The sequence below is a fragment of the Tupaia chinensis genome, unplaced genomic scaffold, assembly GCF_000334495.1.
Source record: "Tupaia chinensis unplaced genomic scaffold, TupChi_1.0 Scaffold000047_1, whole genome shotgun sequence".
In the NCBI taxonomy this organism is placed as follows: Eukaryota; Metazoa; Chordata; class Mammalia; order Scandentia; family Tupaiidae; genus Tupaia; species Tupaia belangeri.
The window spans coordinates 792,034-812,883 of NW_006159505.1; the positions used below are offsets into that span (position 1 = coordinate 792,034).

At 41.6% G+C, this 20,850-nt stretch overlaps 1 protein-coding gene across 5 annotated transcripts in view; it reads right to left on the reverse strand.

Moving 5' to 3' along the window:
* Positions 1–20,850, reverse strand: part of STIM1 (stromal interaction molecule 1) — a 221,145-nt gene that overhangs the window by 29,227 nt on the left and 171,068 nt on the right. For all 5 annotated transcript variants that reach the window (XM_014590358.2, XM_014590351.2, XM_014590355.2 and 2 more), the window contains exons 4-5: positions 8,143–8,254; positions 3,449–3,564 (exon numbers count right to left, since the gene is read on the reverse strand). In XM_014590358.2, the coding sequence (XP_014445844.1) occupies positions 3,449–3,564; positions 8,143–8,254 (228 nt within the window). The remainder of the gene's footprint in view (positions 1–3,448; positions 3,565–8,142; positions 8,255–20,850) is intronic.

Genomic DNA, 20,850 nt, shown 5'->3' on the forward strand with positions numbered 1-20,850 from the left:
TATACACACACACACACACACACACAAACTTCTTTAAAAATTGCCAAAGGGCATTTGCACTATACATACCATCATTTATTTGTCCAAACATCTGCTGACACACAGTTGGGCTGTTTCTACTTTGTGGCTCTTGTGACTAGTGCTGTTATAAACATGTGTATTTGTTTTGAGTATCTGTTTTTAATTCTCTGAATATATACTCAGGCATGGAACTGCTAGGCTATATGGTAACTCTAAATGCAGTTTTTGAAGAACAACCAACTTATTTTCCATAGTAGTTGAACCATTTTACATTTTCACCAGCAATGTAAAAGGGTTCTAGTTTCTCCACACCCTCACAATACTTGTTAATTTCCTTTTGTTGTTGCTATTTGTTTTTAGACAGGGTCACAATCCTTCTGCCTCAGCCTTCTGAGTAGCTGGAACCATAGGCACACATCACCACAGCTGGCTTGTTTTTAAGGTGGGCTTCTCAACATGTGTTGAGAAGTGTTAATCAGTGTGTGCTACTGCAGCTAGAACCATTTTCCATTTTAAAAAACAAACAAACAACAACAGAAAAAAAATGAACTATTGTAGCAATCCTAACTGGTGCCAAGTATATTAGCTTTAGTATCTCTATTCTGTCACCTCAGGAACAGAGTTTTCCTGCTGAAAAAAAAATTTCTTTTTTTCCTTTAAGTTTTTATTTATGTCTTCCATGACAAGGAGAGAGACACTGACAGAGAGAAAACAGGCACTCTCCATAAGTCTTCATGCCACAATCCACCTCCAGTCTCAGCCAGCCTGGATCACAGGCACGCAGACACACACCTGGCATGCTCATGGAGACCTCAGGACTCAAGCAGACGACCTTCTGATGGGGGACAGTTGCACTACTGCTGTGCCGTCTCCTGACTCCACCAGCTGACTTCTGACCTTTCTTGTATTAAATTACATGCAGTACATAGGCAATATGTAATGAGCCTAGGAGGAAAATGCAACTGCCCCAGTACCAGTTTAACCTGATGCACTCAGGCCTCTCTTGTTGGTTCTGATCTCCTGGACCCAGAACCATGGACCCAAGATTCTTCTTCTCATGCAAGCTAATTTTTCCAAACAGAATCTTTGCCTGCTTTGAACTTCAGTTTCTTTTCCCTTTTCTTTTTCCTTTTAATTTCAGAGGGCATACATGCTCTCCAAAGAGAGAGTCTGGAGAGGGAGAGAATAAACACTCCCCACAATGGGCATGGTCATATTGCGTTGCTTTCTCCTTAATTTTTCCATCCCATCAGGATATCTGGCATGCATGCACATGCACCCAATGTGTTGATTCAAGCCTCTGGGCCAGGATTTGAATCACAGTTGGCCATATGAGAACCTGCTTTCAACACACAGAATTTAATTGCTGCATTATGCAGACAACCCTAACTTGCAGTTTCTAATGCACTCTTTCAGATATGGTAAGACCTATTTTGATACAAAACACATACACCTTAGAAAACTAAGACTGTCTGACTACTGAAGGCCTTTACTTCCAGAGGGATGACAGAGGAGAGCCTTTGTAAAAGTAGCCTAGTTTTTACTACTGTGTATAATTCTTGGTCACTTCCCATCTTCTAAGACTCAGTTCAAGAATTATCTTCTCAATAGAGCTTCCTGGGCTCCAATAGGAAATTCCTCCCTACTCTGCACCCCTAACTGAACTCTGGAAGTACCTACACTATACCACACAGCTATAGCTATAACACTTGCTCTATTTGTTGACCATTGATGATATTTGTTGGCATGCCTAGTTCCATTTAAATGGAACTCTTTTTTTTTATTACCATGACATTTTATTAATTTTTCTTTTTTTTTCCATTACAACTTGTTTTTATTTTACATTTTTCCACAAACATTTATTTTACATAGCAAAGAATTTTAGCTAATACTCCATAATTCTTGACAGTTTACAAACAACTATCTTTAAGAGCAGGGACCCTGTCTTTGATAATGGTACATAGTATATACTCAGTAAATGGCACTGAATGAATGAAAAGCCATTGCTGAACACAGGGTAGGCCTCACATTGTGAGTAGAGACATTCACTGTTACTTATTCAGAATTTATCAATGAATAATAAGCAAATCATGTCCTAGAACACTACCACTGCCCCCCCCAAAAAAGAAAAGATAACAATGTAGCTAAGGAGGTGGGTTTGTTGCTCTCTTTCACTTTCTTTTTCTTTCTTTTGTTTTTAAGGTTTTTGCCATAGGGTGTGTGTGTGCTCACTGGAGAGACAGAGAGAGATGGTGAGAGGGAAAATGAGAAACCATTCCCTGAGGGGGTGGCCACACTACCATTCCTTGTCCTCTATTCTCCTCTTGGGATTTTAGACACACACACACACACACACACACACACACACACACACAGAGCATGAGCCTCAAGTCTCCAAGTCCAGGACTTGAACTGTGATTGGCCATTTGGGAGTCCAGCACCTCAACTACCACGCCACCTGCTGGCCTCCTGTTATACACTTTCAAAAGGTACACAGACCCACCTATATTAAGATATCAGCTTGGGTACCTGCCAAGCCACATGCACAGACAGGGAAATATTGGACTGCCTCTTGCTCTGCCTGCCAGCTGCTTCTCTGGGCTGGCTCCTGGCTCAATAGCATTCTGCTTTTGGCATCATCACCTGATGCCAAAGGGCAAGGAGTGGGCCCAAGAGCATGTTTGGTCATGTCTAATTTTCCAAGAAGTCTCATTACTTTTGTTTTCTCTTGATTCATTTAGAATAAGAAAAAAAATGGCAAGTTGTACCCACTCTGCAGAACTCCAGGCACTAAACCACCTAATTCTCTCAACTAGTCCCTGCCTGAAGAGACCATTAAGCCTGAGCATGTCTCTATTGCTTCAGTGAAAGCCACTTTGTCCTTCTCGATCATTGCTGGACCAACCACTGCTAACAGCTACATGGCATTCATCCTCTTATCGGTTACTTCTTCCTCTGAGCATACTATGCATATTTTAGTCTTTGTGCTCTGGTTCAGGTTGTTTCCCATACCTAGAATGTTCTCTTCTGCAACCTCCATGGAAAAAGCTCTACCACCTATAGAGGAGGAGGTCACATGCCACCTGTTCTATAGGATAACTTCTCTATCCCTCTCTGGACCTGAGAAGCAACATATACTGCCCCATATTGCTTTTCCCCTTTAGTGCACAATATGATCCAGCAGGTTTCCTATGAGATGCAGCACAGCACTGACACAAAATAGCTATTTCCTTAACGTATTTAGTGAATGGATGTTAATATCTGGCTGAACTAACATACAAGACTGTTTCAGAGCTCAACACCAGCAAAAATAATGGAGGTGCTGCCTTGCACCTCCATTATTGGGAGACCCAGGATCTCAACGCAGCCACTCCAACAGCTTTGAGTTTCACAGTACAGCAGCAGCCCTCCTCTACAAAGGACTCACAGAGAGGAGGCCCAAAGAGCACTGTGTCCAGGGCCTTCAGCTGCAGCTTCTGCCGATGGCTCCGATCTGTCATCTTCAGCACAGTCCCTGTCATGGTGGTATTGGTTACAGCTAGCCTGTTGAAGCAAAGAGGAGGGGATCAGTTCCCTGCCAGCAAAGCCGGGAAGGATCCCGGTAGGACTACCCATTTTTTCCAGAAACACTTTTAACTCTTGGTGATCATTCCCTCTGCATTCTAGAATACAGAATCTATACCAGTGGGATCTCGACAGGGAGTATCGGGGGACAGATAACATTTACCAAGAATCTGCTCACCTCCTTCCCTGAATCTATCATCCCCTAACTACCCCACCCTGTAAAGACTATGCACCTGTGACCATTACCACACCCAACTGTAAATCTTCTGTTATGCTTCTCTTTCCAGAGATTATCTTCTTTATACCAGTCCCCACCTCCTACTACTTGTAAATGCATTCTCCTGTCCAACCCAGGTCAAAATGCCATGATACATAACCCAGTAATCCTGGTTACTTCTAAATTATCCTTACTCTAGCCCAATGACATTATATATAAACCTGCTGATGAAAAAATTTAATTAGTTCTGTATTTGTGTCATAGAAGTACAATTTCCTGCCAATAAAATTACTGCAATTTTTAATAACCTTCAACCATACTGTCATTATAACTTTAATGAGTCTATAAACAAGAAAACAACATAGGAAAAACTAGATTTATTTTTTTCTTCTGTTGAGACTCAGTGGGTGTAGGAGGAGAGGAGAGGAGCATAAGACATGAAAGGGCTAGCCATGGCAGTGCACAGATAGCACCACCACTTGGGAGGCTAGAAGCATAGATTTCACGTCCTGAACAGTCCAGGCCATCCTGAACACACCAGGCATGCCTATAATCCTAACTAATTGGGAGGCTGGGATAGGAGAATCATGACAGAGTAAAACCCGGTCAAAATCCTGTCTTAAGACCAGCAGATGGTGTAATGGTTACATTGCTGGACTCCCACATGGTCCCATGTTTGGGACCATGACTCAGGTACCAAACATGGCATCTTGAAACTCATGCTGGGCACAGGTGTGTGCGTGCCCAAAATCCCAAGAGGAGAGTGAAGGAAGAGAAATTGTAGTACGGCCATCCGCCCTGTGGGGTGATTTCTCACTTTCTGTATCTCTGTCTCTCTCTGGTGAGTGCACATGCCCTATAGCAAAAAGAACACACACACACACACACACACACACACACACAATTTACAAATATCTGTCTCTTTCCTTTCTTTTTCTTTCTCCCATTGGTCTGGATGCTGCAAGTGATAATGTTAAAACTACTAATTACATAAGGTTAGGCTCCTTTCTGATGTATAGCTTTACTTCTCCAGCTAGAAAAGCAGCCACTTTGGACATCACACTATGCAATCTGTAATCCCATCTGGGCACATAAGAGCAGCTATTTCCTTTTCCTGATCTTGAAAAGCAATCAAGTCCATCCACAAGAGAGACAGTAGGTCACCATCATTAGGAGGTCAAGAAATCTAGCTTCTCATTCCAGATTATCAGTGACTCACTTGTCCGATCATAAGCTGCTTGTTCCATTCCCTAAGGCCTTAGTTTCCTTCTGCATAAATATGTAAAATCAGATGCTTTCTAAAAGCCCGGGAGTTCATGGGCCTCCTCTTTGGAACACTTCTGCCAGGTTTGGACTTCATCTGACTGATCAAAACAAACACTGTCATCTTTCTACACTCTATTTCTGTATTTCTATTTCTATCTCCTATAAATTGGAATGCTAAAGACATCTAAGCAATATGGAAAATTAAAAAGTAAGAAATAACAATTACTAAGCAACTACTATGCATCTGGCACTGTACTGACACTGAATAAAATATCTCATTTAATCCTCACAACAACCCTTAAGTACTCAGCTCTATTATCATTGGGTCACTGGAAAAGTCATGGTGTATTTTTCTATGTTCTGCTATGCAAAAATGCATCATGACTTTTCCAGCAACTCAATAGTCCCACCTTATAGGTAAGATAACTGAGATTTAGATTTGAGTAACTTGCCCAAAGTCACATACAAGTAAGTGGCAAAGCCAAGAAATCATCTAGAATCTGCTCAGTTTTCCCCATGATACCACACTGGCCTGGGACTGCCCTATGCATGGAAGGCTCTGTGCTTCCTGGTGTCACAAAGGCACCACAGCTTGGTGTGCTCTACTCTTGTGTCCAACCTGTCTAGACCTGTGGCTGGCTGTAACCCTAGCTACAGGAGGGCTAAATGAACCCACAACCTGAGAATTGTCTTCTTATTCTATGTTTCATTACAGTGTTAACCCAAACCATAGGCGTTCCCCTTGATGAAATGGTACAGGGATCCACAAGACAATATTCTTATTTCCATGCTTAGCAAGAAAGAAATCTAAACTCTGGATCTTAATGTTTAATCATCTGTTCAATTGTCTGTCTCGTCCACTAAGCATAGAGTTCCCCAAGGCAGAAGTAAGAACTAATGCACCTCTTTGTCCTCAGGGCACAGTAGAGAGCACAACACATGGTAGGCGGTTGGTGAAATCTCATTAAATAAAATTGAACTGCACACTGCAAGGAAGCCTATATTCAACCACATAGGGCAAGAGGAAGACGTTGTGAAAAAAGGAGGGCACTTAGACCCAGGCAGATCTGGGTTCAAATCTCATAATTTATCGGGACCAACAGTTAGTGTAATGGCTATGCCGCTGGACTCCCATGTAGTCAACCATGGTTCAAGTCCCGGACCCAGTGGCTTAAGCTCACGCCGGACACGTGTGCATGTGTGCCCAAGATCCTGAGAGGAGAATGGAGGAGAAGGGATTATGGTGTGGCCATCCCCCCTGGGGAGGTGATTTCTCGCTTTCTATCTCTCTGTCTCTCTCTGTCTTTCTGGCGAGTGCACATGCCCTATGGTAAAAACCTCTCAAAATAAAGAAAAAAAAATTATTATAATTTATCCACTTACCAGCTTGAATAAATTATAAAAATTCAGTTTGTTCACCCAAAAGTTGCAAAGAGGAGGAATTCCTTCCTCTCAGAATTAGGAGAACCAACTGAAATAATAGATAGAAAAGCATTCTATAAAGGAAGGTGCAAACATTAAGATGATTATGATCCCCAGAGTAGGGAGAAACTGTGAAAAGGAGGCTACGAACAGCAGAAGAGGGAACAGCCAGCTCAGCTAGGCCTGGACAGCAGTGCCCAGTGGCTCTGTGGTTGGAGACTGCAATGTGTGGGCATTTCAATAGCTTCACCTTCTCCTTTCCCCTTCGCTGAAGCTCCTAACCAGATATACCTACACAGTAAGATGACAGATTACACATAATCAGCACTGGCGAGTGCACATGCCCTATGGTAAAAACCTCTCAAAATAAAGAAAAAAAAATTATTATAATTTATCCACTTACCAGCTTGAATAAATTATAAAAATTCAGTTTGTTCACCCAAAAGTTGCAAAGAGGAGGAATTCCTTCCTCTCAGAATTAGGAGAACCAACTGAAATAATAGATAGAAAAGCATTCTATAAAGGAAGGTGCAAACATTAAGATGATTATGATCCCCAGAGTAGGGAGAAACTGTGAAAAGGAGGCTACGAACAGCAGAAGAGGGAACAGCCAGCTCAGCTAGGCCTGGACAGCAGTGCCCAGTGGCTCTGTGGTTGGAGACTGCAATGTGTGGGCATTTCAATAGCTTCACCTTCTCCTTTCCCCTTCGCTGAAGCTCCTAACCAGATATACCTACACAGTAAGATGACAGATTACACATAATCAGCACTTGCCAGACAGTAAGCCTTTGAGGGCAAGGGCAAGTTGTTGTCATCTTTATCCCTCTCATTTATAGAGCACTTGTGCAAGTAAATATTTGTTGAATAAAAAAGTAAGTGTAGAGTAATAACTGAATGATATATGGCAACAGTTTGACATACAAGAAGTCCAAGCAGTACTTCATCTCCTCCCCACTCCCTGCAAAATCCTAGCAATTCTTGCCTATAAAGGAGGCAAAGAGTTAAGATACAACAGCTACTAGAATAATCATCCTGGAGACGAGGCTGTGGCCACCTCTCTATCTTTTTGTTTAGAGTACATAAATTGCATTTGGTTAACCCAGAGGAGACCAGTAGAGCCCTGAGGTTCCTGAGTGATAAAAGGGGCAGCTGCTGGAGGGAAGACAGCAAAAGAAAACGTAAATATTTCAGGCTTTCAAGTGTACCCAGATCTAGATTCAAATCACAGTTTTGTCCCTAACTAACCATGTCTGTGACCTTGGAAAAGTTACTTAACCAGTTTCGTCATCTATGTACAATAATATCCACTTTACAGAACTGACATAGGAATTAAATGAGATACTGTATATAAAATGTCAACTAGAATGAATGCATGGCATATATTAAGCACTCGATACAGAGCAGCCATAAGTACTATCCTAGGATCGATACGAATACTAAATAAGAGAATGGTTGCAATGTGCTCATCGAGTTTTCTAGCAAGTGCACAATAGATGAGAAAAGTAAATGTCTATAGACTCAGCCCTGAAAAGGGTGGAACCTTACTGAACTAGCCAGAGCAACCTGAAGCGAGGTCCACTCGAGCCCATTCCCTTTCCACTCGAGCCTATTCCCTACCCCTCCAAGTGAAAAAAACCCAGTCTTCTCCTGACCTTGGCATGGCATGGCCACTGAGCTGCAGCTTCCGGAAGGTCTCCTCATACTGAGGCAGCTCCACGTATGTGATCAACCACTGCACCACCTCATCCACGGTCCAGTTGTACACTGCAGAAAGAGAAAAGCAAAACCATGACTGCACTGCTTACACTTACTGTTATGGATATACTGACCTTAGCATTTTCCACATATGTTTGTGTGTATATGTATGTTTTATACCAGAGGGTATGTGTGCTCCCTGGAGAGAGAACAGAGAGAGAGACAGGGACAGTGAAGGGGAAGACTGAGGAAACATTCCCCAATGGGAATGGTCATGCTACAATCCCTTCTCCTCTATTTCTCCCTCTTTTGGGGATATTGGGTGCACACACACACACACACACACATGTGCACTCACGAATGCACATACACACGCCCAGCACATTTCTCAAGCTGCCAGGTCTCGGATTCAAACCATTCAACAGGCCCTGTGGGATCCAGCCACCTTAAATATTACACCACAGGCTAGTCCTATGTTTGTGGGTTTAACGTTTGTTTCCCATAAAATTCTAAGGATGAAAGAAATATATACTGTATGACTATTTATATAAAACTGAAAAAGACAAGTCAGTAATGATTAGATCAATGGTTAGCTGGAGGGAGGAGGAGAGACTGAAGACTGAGAAGGAGCACAAAGCAATGTTTTGGGGTGATGGAAAGCACCCCTTGGTGAGGGGGTATGGCTACATGGCAACCCTTTCTTCTCTATTTTCCACTCAAGATTTTGGGCATGTGGGCACACACACCCAGCATACCTTTGAGGCCACCGGGTCTGGGACTTGAACTGCACAGTCAGTCATGTGGTACATAGCCACCTTAACCGCCATGCCACAGCTTGCCCACATCACTTATGCTCTATCTGATAACACTATAATGGTCAAGAGTGCATTGAATTTGTATGTGGGGAGCCACCCACCCCTCTCCTACTCTTAGCTAATAGGCTTCAGGTAAGGCTAAACCAACTTGAGCAGCATAGTGTATAATACACAATCCACACTAGGCCAGTCCATATCATCTTCCTGCCCCATGTTTGGTAAAAGGATTAGCACATAACCCCAGTCGAGGCTGAAGAAACCAAATTCTGGGATTTTTATCTGACCCACAGGGAATAGGCTTACTTTTCTACTATACTGGTGTTTGGGATAAAATAATCCTAAACTTTAATACTGATAATACTGGGCCCTAGGGGCCCAGGTGGTAGTACAATGGTATACAACTGAGCTCACATAAGACAGGTCCTGAGTTCATGTCTTAGGACCTCACTAAGTTTGCTGGGTGCACATATGCACATGCCCATGATCTAAGACTGGGGATGGGCTGTAGCATAAAGACCCTGTTGGAGTAACTGTCTCTCTCCCCCCCACAGAAGTAAATAACTTCTTAAAAACAATAATACAAGCCATCACTTATACAGCACTTAACTATATTATGATACCATTGTTCTAAGCACTGTACATATATTAACTCACTAACCCTATCACCATGTTAAGCAGATATTCTACTTATTGATTGATTAATTATAAGAGAGAGAGAGGCACCCCAACAGGGTTTTCAGGACCATGATTTACACTCAGTTGCAGCCAGCTTGAATGACAGGTGTACACGTACACACACACACACACACACAGTACGCTCAAGGAAGTCTGGAGATGCAAACCCAGGACCATCCCCACGTGTGTTCATCTGTGTTACCACTGTGCCACCACCTGGCACCTTATTCACATTTTAAAAATAAAGAGAGGCACAGAAAGATTATATAATTTTCTCACGGCTACTCAAATAGAAATTGGTAAAGCCAAGATTGGGTCTCAGGTAGTCTGGCTCCATTGCCCATGTCCTAAGCCATAATATAATATGACACAGCATAACCTAATATAACCCACACAATACAATATAAATCCTCCCTGACATGGCTAGAAGACTTTATTTAAAGGCAAATCTGAGCCAAGAGATGGATCCTGATGTCATTATCTATGCCCTGAGTGATACCATGCCTATAAACATTCTCCATTCTCAGATATTTCAGTTTTGTGCAACAAGTGGATTTCCTCTTTTGCTTATATTATGTGAAGAGGCTAATTCCAACTGGAACAATTATTGTAAATTACATTCACAGAATGCCAAAATCACATACATGGTGACCATATGTGGGAACTATGGGTTATCATTCTACATTATTATAATTATAACATAGTTGTTTGTGTGGTGTTTTAGAAAGGATCTCACTACCTCATAAACACCCTGCCTCAGTCTCTTGTGTAGCTGGGATTATAGGCATGTGCCACCTCACCTGACTTTTTAGGGTGGGCCAGGATCACTTCTCAGCCTTTTGGCTAAGATTACATGTAGTATGGGCCAGAAATTGAACCAGGGCCTCCTATGTGGCCTCACATAGGCAGGCAACAGTGCTACCATGCAATTATTATATGCAATTTAAAAAATCTCATTATAGACCCATCTATATTATAAGAGATTTTTTTACATAATAATTGTATGTATGTACATAATAATTGTATCTGCAGAATACAATGTGATTTACAGTACAAGAGTACAATGTGTAATGATTAAATCAGGGTAATTTGTATATCCATCATCTCAGCTATACTATTTATCATTACTTTATTTGGGAACATTCAAAATCTGGGTTTGTTTTTTTTTTTTTTGGAGAAGTTTTTGCCTTAGGGAGCATGCCCTTACCAGAAAGAGAGACAGATAGACACAGTGCCAAAAAGAGAGAGAGACAGACACAGTGAGAGGGAAAGTAAGAAATCACCTCCCAGGGGGATGGCCATGCCGCAATTGCTTCTCCTCCATCCTCCTCCCAGGATCTTAGGCATGCCTGCACACGTGCCCAGTGTGATTTTGAAACCACAGGGTCCGTGACTTAAACCATGGTTGGCCATGTGGGAGTCCAGCAACATAGTCATTACACCAGCTGCTGGTCCCCCAAATCTTCTTTTTTAGGTACTCTAAAATATATAGTAAATTATTGTTAACTATATTCTCCCTACTGTATTATGAGGTGATTTTTCATTTTTATTATTTTTATTAAGGAGAGAATTTTGCGGGAACCAGCAGTTAGTGTAATGGCTATGTCGCTGGACTCCCACGTGGTTCGCGTCCTGGACCTAGTGGTTTAAAACTCATGCCAGGCGCGTGTGCGTGCGTGCCCAAGATCCCGAGAGGAGCATGGAGGAGAAGGGATTGCGGCGTGACCATCCCCCCTGGGGGGTGATTTCTCGCTTTCTGTCTCTATGTCTCTCTCTGTCTGTCTGGCGAGCGCACGCGCCCTATAGCAAAAACCTCTCTCAAAAAAAAAAAAAAAAGAGAGAATTTTGCTATAGGGCATGTGTGCTCACTGGGGAGACAGAGACAGAAAGTGAGAAATCATTCCCCAGGGAGGATGGCCATGCCACGATGACTCCATTCTTCTCTAGGGATTTTGGGCCTGCACACACATGCACCTGGTGTGAGTTTTAAGCTGCCAGGTCCAGGACTCAAACCATGGTTGACTACATGGGAATCCAGCAACACAACCATTATGCCATCTGCTTGTCCCTATGAGATGAATTTTTAAACAGATCATCATAAAATTCTTTTGAAAATAATTTTGATATTTGTGTGTTTAGACACATAGAAAGTAAATTTATCACTATACTTAGTCGAGTCAATTTAAAAGAATAGAAGTAGACTTAATACATAAGGAATGTATTTGAGACAAATGAAGGTCAAATGAGATCATGATGTATTATACAAATCAAAGCTTCATAGTGGCTTAAATAGAGAAAAATGGTGGGAGGAATGAATCATCAGACAGCACCCAGTAATACAGACAGACTATCTTGAAGGAGCCTGGGAGCAACTGGGTTTCACAAAAACGTATCGTTTTATTGATTTGATTCTTTAAAGTATAAATCTATTTTTGTTAATATTTCTATATAAATTTTACAAAGTGACTTAAAGCTCATTTTAGGTTGGAAATATTTAAATAACATTATAATAAAAATCATTTAAGTTAGCATTGCAGGTCCAAGATAAATTATTTCCTTTAAAAGGAATTTGTACATTCTCAAGTTTGAAAACAACTGCTGTGACCAAGAAACTAGAAGAGTTACGAAGTAGAATGATGGTAAGATTCATTATTAACCTATCTTTTTTTTTCCTGTTAACTGCTAGAGGGAGTGTGCACTTGCCAGAGAGAAACAGAGAGAAAGAAAGCAGCCCCCAATGGACATTGTCATGCTACAATCCCTACTTTTACATTTCTCCATCATGTCAGGATTTGGGCATACACACACACACACACACACACACACACACACACACGACCAGAGTGTTTTTCAAGCTACCAAGGTCAGTATTCCAACTGCACAGGCTATGTGGGATCTGGCTCCCTTAACCACTTGGTTATGAGACCAGCCCCCATTACCCTCCTCTCTTAAAATCCACATCTTTGGAGCCAGCAGATGGCATGGTGGTTGAAAGGGGTGGACTCCCACATGGCTGACTGCAGTTCAAGTCCTGGATCCAGCAGCTTGAAACACACCAGGCACACGTGTATGCATACCCAAAATCCCGAGAGGAGAACAGAAGAGAGAGAATTGTGGCACTGTCATTTCCCCTTGGGGGGACGGTGACTTTCTGTCTCTCTGACTCTCCCAAGAGCTCATGTCCCCTATAGCAAAAACAAAAACAAAAAAACAAAACAAAAGAAAAAAAAACCTCCCAAAAAGAAGAAAGGAAAATAAAAATCCATATCTTCAAAAATTATCTTTCATCATAATGCTATCTAATTTCCCTTTAATAGTAATGGAAACATTAAAGTCATGAACCATGGCATAATCATTTTTGCTCATCCACTGTTTCTAAAATAAGCACTTCATATGCAATGGCATTAGTAAGAATTTACTCAAAGCTTAACTACCCTAAATGAGTTCCAGACATTTGCTCACTGTGGGCCTCCAAACAACAATGAAAATCTCTGGAAAAATATACAGCTCATATTTATAGGTAACTTCTGAAATGCTCATCAAAAAGTAGGCATTCCTCTGGTAGGTGTAACTCACATCTTAGGTTATTTCTGTCACTTTCATGTAAACTAGGAAAGTGGGGGAAATGGGGCCTGTCCCTTCATTCTTCAACTTCTCCCACAGTGAAGCTCAACACATGACACAAAGTCAGAAAGATATCCCAAATGAAACAAACTGAAGACAAAACTTTTTCAGTTTCTAGGGGACCAGCAGTTAGCGTAATGGCTATGTCGCTGGACTCCCACGTAGTCGACCGCGGTTCGTGTCCTGGACCCGGTGGCTTAAAACTCACGCCGGGCGCGTGTGCATGCGTGCCCAAGATCCCAACAGGAGAATGGAGGAGAAGGGATTGCGGCGTGACCATCCCTCCTGGGGGGTGATTTCTCGCTTTCTGTCTCTATGTCTCTCTCTGTCTGTCTGGCGAACGCACGCGCCCTATAGCGAAAAAACCTCTCCAAAAAAAAAAAAAAAAAAACTTTTTCAGTTTCTCGGTGTCCTCAAGAAGACACTGGAAATTAGGAGGAAAGCTCTAAAGCTGAGTGGCTTTGGAAGCAGACTACACTATTTGCAGAAGCACAGAAAAGGAGAAGGAAAAGGTGCCAAGAGAAGGAAATGAGGCAGGTATAATGTCTCAGAGTTTGCATCCTAAAAGACAGACTACCAGAGGGTTGGGTAAAAGATATTTAGGAAGCGTGGCAAACTCTAACTATAATAATAATAATAATTATTATCATCTTTATTATTATTATTATTACTATTTTCTTTATTATTATGTTTAATTTAGCCAGCAAGAAAGAGAGGGAGAATGGGAAAGCACGTCGCCAGGTCTGGGACTCGAACCACGGTTGGCCACGTGGAAGTCCAGTGCCTTATCCACCACACCACTTGCCATCTCTGCTTAGTTAAAGTTTTCATTCCCAGACTAGAATACATTGAAAGGAAAGGAGAAATTAATTTCCAAGTGACACCTTCAATCCTAAATTTAAGGAAAACAGGACGATGGAGCTGAGATTTAAGAAGCGTTGAGGACAGTAGAATGCTTAAGCCATTACTCCGACAATGAGTATCCTCATGCCTCACAAATGTGATGATCTACGCCAGTCTGGAGAGTCAGATAATGAAGGCGTGTGAGAATGGCACACAGATATGAAGCAGACAGACAAGTGCTAGCCTGTAAAGCACCAAGGAACAACATACTCCTGCCTCTGCTGCCAAGGGAGCTTAGCCCCATCCAGCACAAAAGGGCCCTTCTGCTTGACTACAGAGTAGAAAGGCCACTTTTTTTGTTGCTAGAAAGGCCCGAGGCCACAGTGTTTCAAGGGCCTTTTGTCTACTGGGAAAACACCTTGATACAAGCCTGGACACAGACTCTAGGCAAGCAGGAACTCCTTTATCAACATCCTACACCTTAGCAGAGGCGGGCAAGAGTAGCCCTAGACCAGCATTCTCAGCCTCTGTACCAATGATACGTTGGATGGCCTACTTCATTGTGGTAGGGGCTGTCCAGTGCATCATAAGATGTTTAGCAACATCCCTGGTATGTACTTATTAGATGCCAGTGGCATGCTGCCAGTCATGATGATCAAAGCTTCTGGATACTGTCAAAAATTCCCTAGAGGGCAAAAGTGCACCCATCTGGGAACCACTGCTCTGAACACTGCATTAGGTGAGGTAAACGGTCTCTAAAGGGACCGCTGCACTCCACTGAAGATAGACTTTGTATGTAATCAGCCCCTCTATCGCTGGGCTGTAGGGCAGCCCCTCTATCGCTGGGCTGTAGTGAAATGAATGATGCTTTTGGCATGTCAAGGCGGTTGGGTTGGTTGGTTTTTAACTCTATATGCCTTTCTGTGACTCAGGCAGATGCCCTACATAGGGGAAGTTTGGCAATCTGAACAAAATAAGCAGGCTAAGTAGTGCCCTAAATGATACTTGTCTCTCATACAGCAACTCTGAGCCTCAACATGATCCCGATCAACCATCCAGTCGAGACATTACAGCTCCTTGACCCTAAGATTTAAGACCCTAAAGGTTTAAAGTCCTATTCTGTTTTCTCATTCCAAAAAAGAAGATGGAAAGGATTCCTGGGTCAAAGTGAGAAAGAAGACAACAGCAAGTACAGAGAGCTGAGGCTGTCAGTGAGGGCTAGAGAATTTGGCAAAGAGCGCTTAGTATAGATACAGACTCTAGATGACTCACATGTCCAGATCCCAGGAGGAAACACAAATGAGAGTCAGTGTCCTAAAGTCCTCAGTCTCCCATCCTTCCTCAGCCTGCCTCTCTGGCTCCTCGCCAGGTCAGAGACTACATCTTCGGGTAAAAGAATGAATAATACTACACAGAATCAGGGAAGGCCAGACTCTGGGTTTTTCCACAATAGACAGTCTACAAGAGAGATACACAAGGTGATTAATTATGTGGTCTTCTATCTATCTATCTATCCACATACATATATATAAATGTATTAAATATTAAAATATATATATTTAAATAATTATTTTATTTAACTATTTTATTTATTTATTTATTTATACCAGAGAGAGAGAGAGGGAGAGAGAGAGAGAGAGAATGAAAAGAAAGCCGCCAGGTCCAGGACTTGAACCATGGTCGGCCATGTGAGAGTTCAGCACCCTTAACCGCCATGCCACCTGCTAACTCTCTATTTTTTTTTAAGAACTACTTATTTGGTTTTACTCACCGTTATTTTTATTTATCATAGGGCATATGTGCTCACCAGAGAGAGAGAAAAAAAAGTGAAAAAGTAAGCCACCAGGTCCAGGACTAGAACCAGTCAGCCATGTTGCAATCCAATGCCTTAACAACTATATTACCTGCTGGCCCCTCTAATCTATTTAATGATATAATCTCTCTATAAAAAAATTTAAGGGGCCAGCAGGTGGCTTACTGTTTAAGGAACTGGACTCCCACATGAGTGACCACGGTTTGAGTCCCGGATCTGGTGGCTTGAAACTCATGCCAGGGGCATGTGTGTGCATGCCCAAAATCCCAAGAGGAGAACACAGAAGAAGGGACTGCGACATGGCTATCCCCCCCGGGGGGTGATTTTTTACTTTCTCTCTAGCTCAGTCTCTCTCTCAAGCATATATGCCCAATAGTAAAAAATCTTTCTCTTAAAAAAGAAGAAAAAAAAAAAAGAAGGGGGTGGGGAGTGGCCAGCAGGTGGCATAGTGATTAAGGCACTGGACTCCCACATGACCAAATGCAGTTTGAGTCCCAGGCCCGGCGGCTTGAAATTCACATTGGGTGCATGTGCATGTGTGCCCAAAATCCTGAGAGGAGAATGGAGGAGAAGGGATTGTGGTGTGGCCATCCCCTCGGGAGATGACATCTCACATTCTCTCTCTCTCTGTCTCTCCAGCAACTGCACATGCCCTATAGCAAAAAATCTCTTAAAAAAATTTTTTTTGAGCAGACATTGCCAATGTATAGATTCATGCACTAACATTAGGTATATTATTTTAAAAAATTAAAATTTTTAAATGAGATAAAGTAAATATAATATAAACACAAGCTGTAGTATGTCTTCAAATGAACACATGACAGTAATCTGTGGGTTCTAGATCACCTGCTATACATCCCATCGGTATTTACATTTTGTGGTATTTACATTATATTTTCTCACTATCACATTACTCACCCTCACCAACTTCTCATAGAAGTAGACAGAAAGAGCAGTATTAAAAATATTTGACAGTGCTTTTCTTATGCCAATAAGCACAGAACCCTAAGAAATTGATGTTCAGGTAACTTCTCAGGTTGTAAAGCTAAATACTGGCCTCCATACCATGTTTCACATGTAGAAAGAAGCTTTTCTTAATTTGGAAAGATTTTTATGTAAAATGAGCCAAAACTTCCTGTTTTATTCTGAGATGACCACACATACACACACACACATACACACACACACACACACACACACACACATAAACTTATTTAAGGTTGTCAAATCCTTGAGCACTTTAGAAAACTGTATTCTTACTGAAGAACGTTTCTTGCTAAAGGATGTGTGCACTCGTGAGAGGGGGAGGAGAAAGCATTACCCATGGGTCATGTTCACACTGCAGTCCCTTCTCCCCCATCTCTCCCTCTTTTTGGAATTTCGGACATGCCCAATGTGTTTCTGAAGCCATAGGGCCTGGGACTCGAAATACAGGGTCAACCACATGGGGTTTAGCTGCCTTAACATTCAGGCCATGGAGCTGGCCTCAAGAACATATTTTTGTAGATGTATTAAATTTGAAGATAAAAGACCTTGATTTCTATCCTGTCACGAACCAGCTTGGGTATGTCACTTAACTATTACGAACCTCAATTTCCCTTTTTGTGAAATATCCATTCTGTCGTTTAATAAACATTTATTTTATACTATTCCATGCCAGGCACTTGGGACAGAGTAGTGATTTAGAAAGAGATCCCTACCCCAATGTAGTTTACAATCTAGCTTGCCTATCTCAGTACTGAGCTCTCAATATCTTATTCTGTTGAGTCTTAAATGAGATGGCACTCATGATCCAAACCTAATACTAATTCTACACAAAACTGACCAAAAGGAAAGCCATACTTTTTTTATCTTTGCCAGAGGGCATCTGTGCTAGCCAGAGAGAGACAAAGAGAAAGAAAACGAGAAAGTACCCACCATGAGGAATGGTCACACCACAGTCCTTTCTCCTACATTTCTTATAGCTTTCAGTATTTGGGGGGCTCATGCACACACATCCGACATATTCCTCAAGCCACCGAGTCTGGGATTCAACCACATCAATGACCATGTGGGATCCAGATGCCTTAACCACTAGGCCAAGGCCTGGCCCAGAAAGCCAACATTTATTCTCTTAAAATAACATATACTTACTATTTATAATTATATAGGAATTTGCTTGTAACATTTTTTGCAATATTTTTATTTCTCCAGATTCCATTTAAGAATATTCTTTCCACCCAGAAATTTGCTGTTCTAGTACATTTGTTTCATTATTAAAAAAAAAAAAAGATTTAACTGTGGTATCACACACCACTAGAACCCTGCTGCTCAGAGGCTGGAGTCATGTGGGAGGCCCAAGTCTGGTTCCCACTCCAACCTAAACAGGTGTAGTAGTGTGCACTTGTAGTCTTAGCTGGCTGGGAGGCCAGGGTGAGAGGATCCTGACATGGCTAAATCTTGTCAAAAAAAATTGATCAATTGCTTTCTTTCTCTCCCCCCATAAATAAACTTTTTTTTTTAGAGGTTTTTGCTATAGGGTGCGTGTGCTCACCAGAAAGAGAAACAGAGAGACAGAAAGCGAGAAATCAACCCCCAGGGGTGATGGCCACACCACATTCCCTTCTCCTCCATTCTCCTCTCAGGATCTTGGGCATGCACGCACATGCGCCCAGCGTGAGTTTAAGCCACTGAGTCTGAGACTTGAGTCGTGGTTGACTACATGAGAGTTTAGCGACATAGCCATTACACTAACTGCTGGTCCCAATAAACTTTTCTTAAAATGGGGGAGCCACTGAAAAATGGAAGCAGAGACTCGGTCAGATATTTATTTTAGAAAGATTGCTCAAGAATAATTTAAGGACAGATTGCAGTAGAGCAAGGCTGGACCAAGAACAGAATGAAATACAATAATCCAAGCAAAATATAATGAAGCTGAAACTTCTCTTGTGGACTAGATGAAGTAATAGGAATGGAATTTATCCTCCTTCCTGAAACAAACCCCCCTTCTGAAACGTGTATGAAATTGATGATTTTCAAGACATTAGACATTAGCCTAAAGAAAGTGATCCTTGAGCGATGAGAAACATAAGGAAAGTTGTACAAATGTCCCAACTTATGACCTTGAGAGAACTTCCAGGCCACTTTGCAGGGAGTGGAAACTAAGGTTAAGCGGGAAAAAGTGGAAACACACTATTGTAAAGTTCTTAAACATGTGACAGGATATATTGGGTCATCAGAAAACTCATGATGCATTTTTGCACAGGAAAACGTAGAAAAAAATATGGCATGATTTTCCCAATGACCTGATAGTACCCCTTGAAAGTAGACTGTCATAGTTAAAGATGCATATTTCTGTCCCAAAGTCACTACTAAAATAACCAGGCTGTAACAAATAAGCCAACAATGAAGACAAAACTGAATCATGAAAGACTCAATCCAAAAGAAGGAAGAAAAAGTGAAGAAAACAAAGAACAGAAGAGATGAACATAAACAAATAGGAGAATAATGGACTCAAACTTAATCATGTTAATAATCACACTGAATATAAATAGACTAAACACCCAATTACCAGGCAGAGATTGTCAAATTGAAAAAAAAAATGCATTTTATGTGATAGATACACACAATGAAATACAGGTAAAAAAAAGCAGGTATAAAAAGAATAAAATCCTGTCATGCCACATGGATGAACCTGGAGGATATTACAGTAAATAAAATAAGCCAGGTACAGAAGGACAAATATCACATGGTCTCACTCATTTGTGGAATCTACAGATCTCCTGAAAGTAGAGAGCAGAATAATGGTTTCCAGAGAGATAAAGAGAGGAGTAGGAAGAAAATGGTCATTGGGGGCAAAGTTATAGTTAGAAGAAATACATTCTGAAGTTCTATTGCACAGATTAATTATTGCCCAAATTAAAAATAATAAAATAAAATAATTATTTTTAAAAATAGTCCTGAACAGTCTTATAGCTTAAGGATACTGACAATGTAATTTTTTTCTTTTTTTAAATTTAACTTTATTTTTATTTACTTGTTTATTTATGGGGACAGAGCAAGAGAGAGAAAGGGAAATTGAGAAAGCAAGCCGTCAGGACTGGAACTTAAACCGCAGTTGGTCATGTGGGAGTCCAGCGCCTTTAAAAATATCCCACAAAGAAAACTCCAAGTTAAATCAAGAAAATACCTCCATGGGACATGGTCATTCTGCAATCCCTTCTCTTCCATTTCTCCCTCCTATTGGGATTTTGGGTATGCATGTACAGGTGCCCAGCCAACTGCCTTAATCACCATGACAAGTGATCTTTTTTTCTTTTTTTTTTTGCTAGAGGGCAAATGCACTTTCCAGAAAGAGGGAGAGAGACTGAAAGTGAGAGAGAAAGTGAGAAACCAGCACCCATAGGAAATGGTCACACCATAATCCCTTCTCCTCCGTTCCTTCTTTTGGGATTTTGGGCAAGCACACATACATGCCTGGCATGTTTTTCAAGCTGCAGAGTCCAGGACTCCAACAGTGCAATCAGCCATGTGGGATCCAGCTGCCTTACCACTATGCCACCAGCTGGCCTGACAACTGATTTGTGACAAAAGGTGAGAGGAAATACAGTGGAGAAAGAATAGCATTTTCCATAAAAGATTCTAGAACAATTGGGACATCCATAAACACAAAAAAGGTTTTGTACTTCACTACTATATAAAAATTAATACTGTTTAAAAAATACTGTTGGAGCCAGGAAATGTTGTAGAGGTTAAGGTGGCTGGATCCCACACTGCCAACTCCACAGTTTGAGACCCAGATCCACTGGCTTGAAAAGAATGTGCTAGGTAAGTATGCATGCATGCCCAAATCCCAAAAGGAGAATGGAGGAGAAGGTACTAGACTGTGACTTGGCCATCTCCCTGGGCGGGGGGGG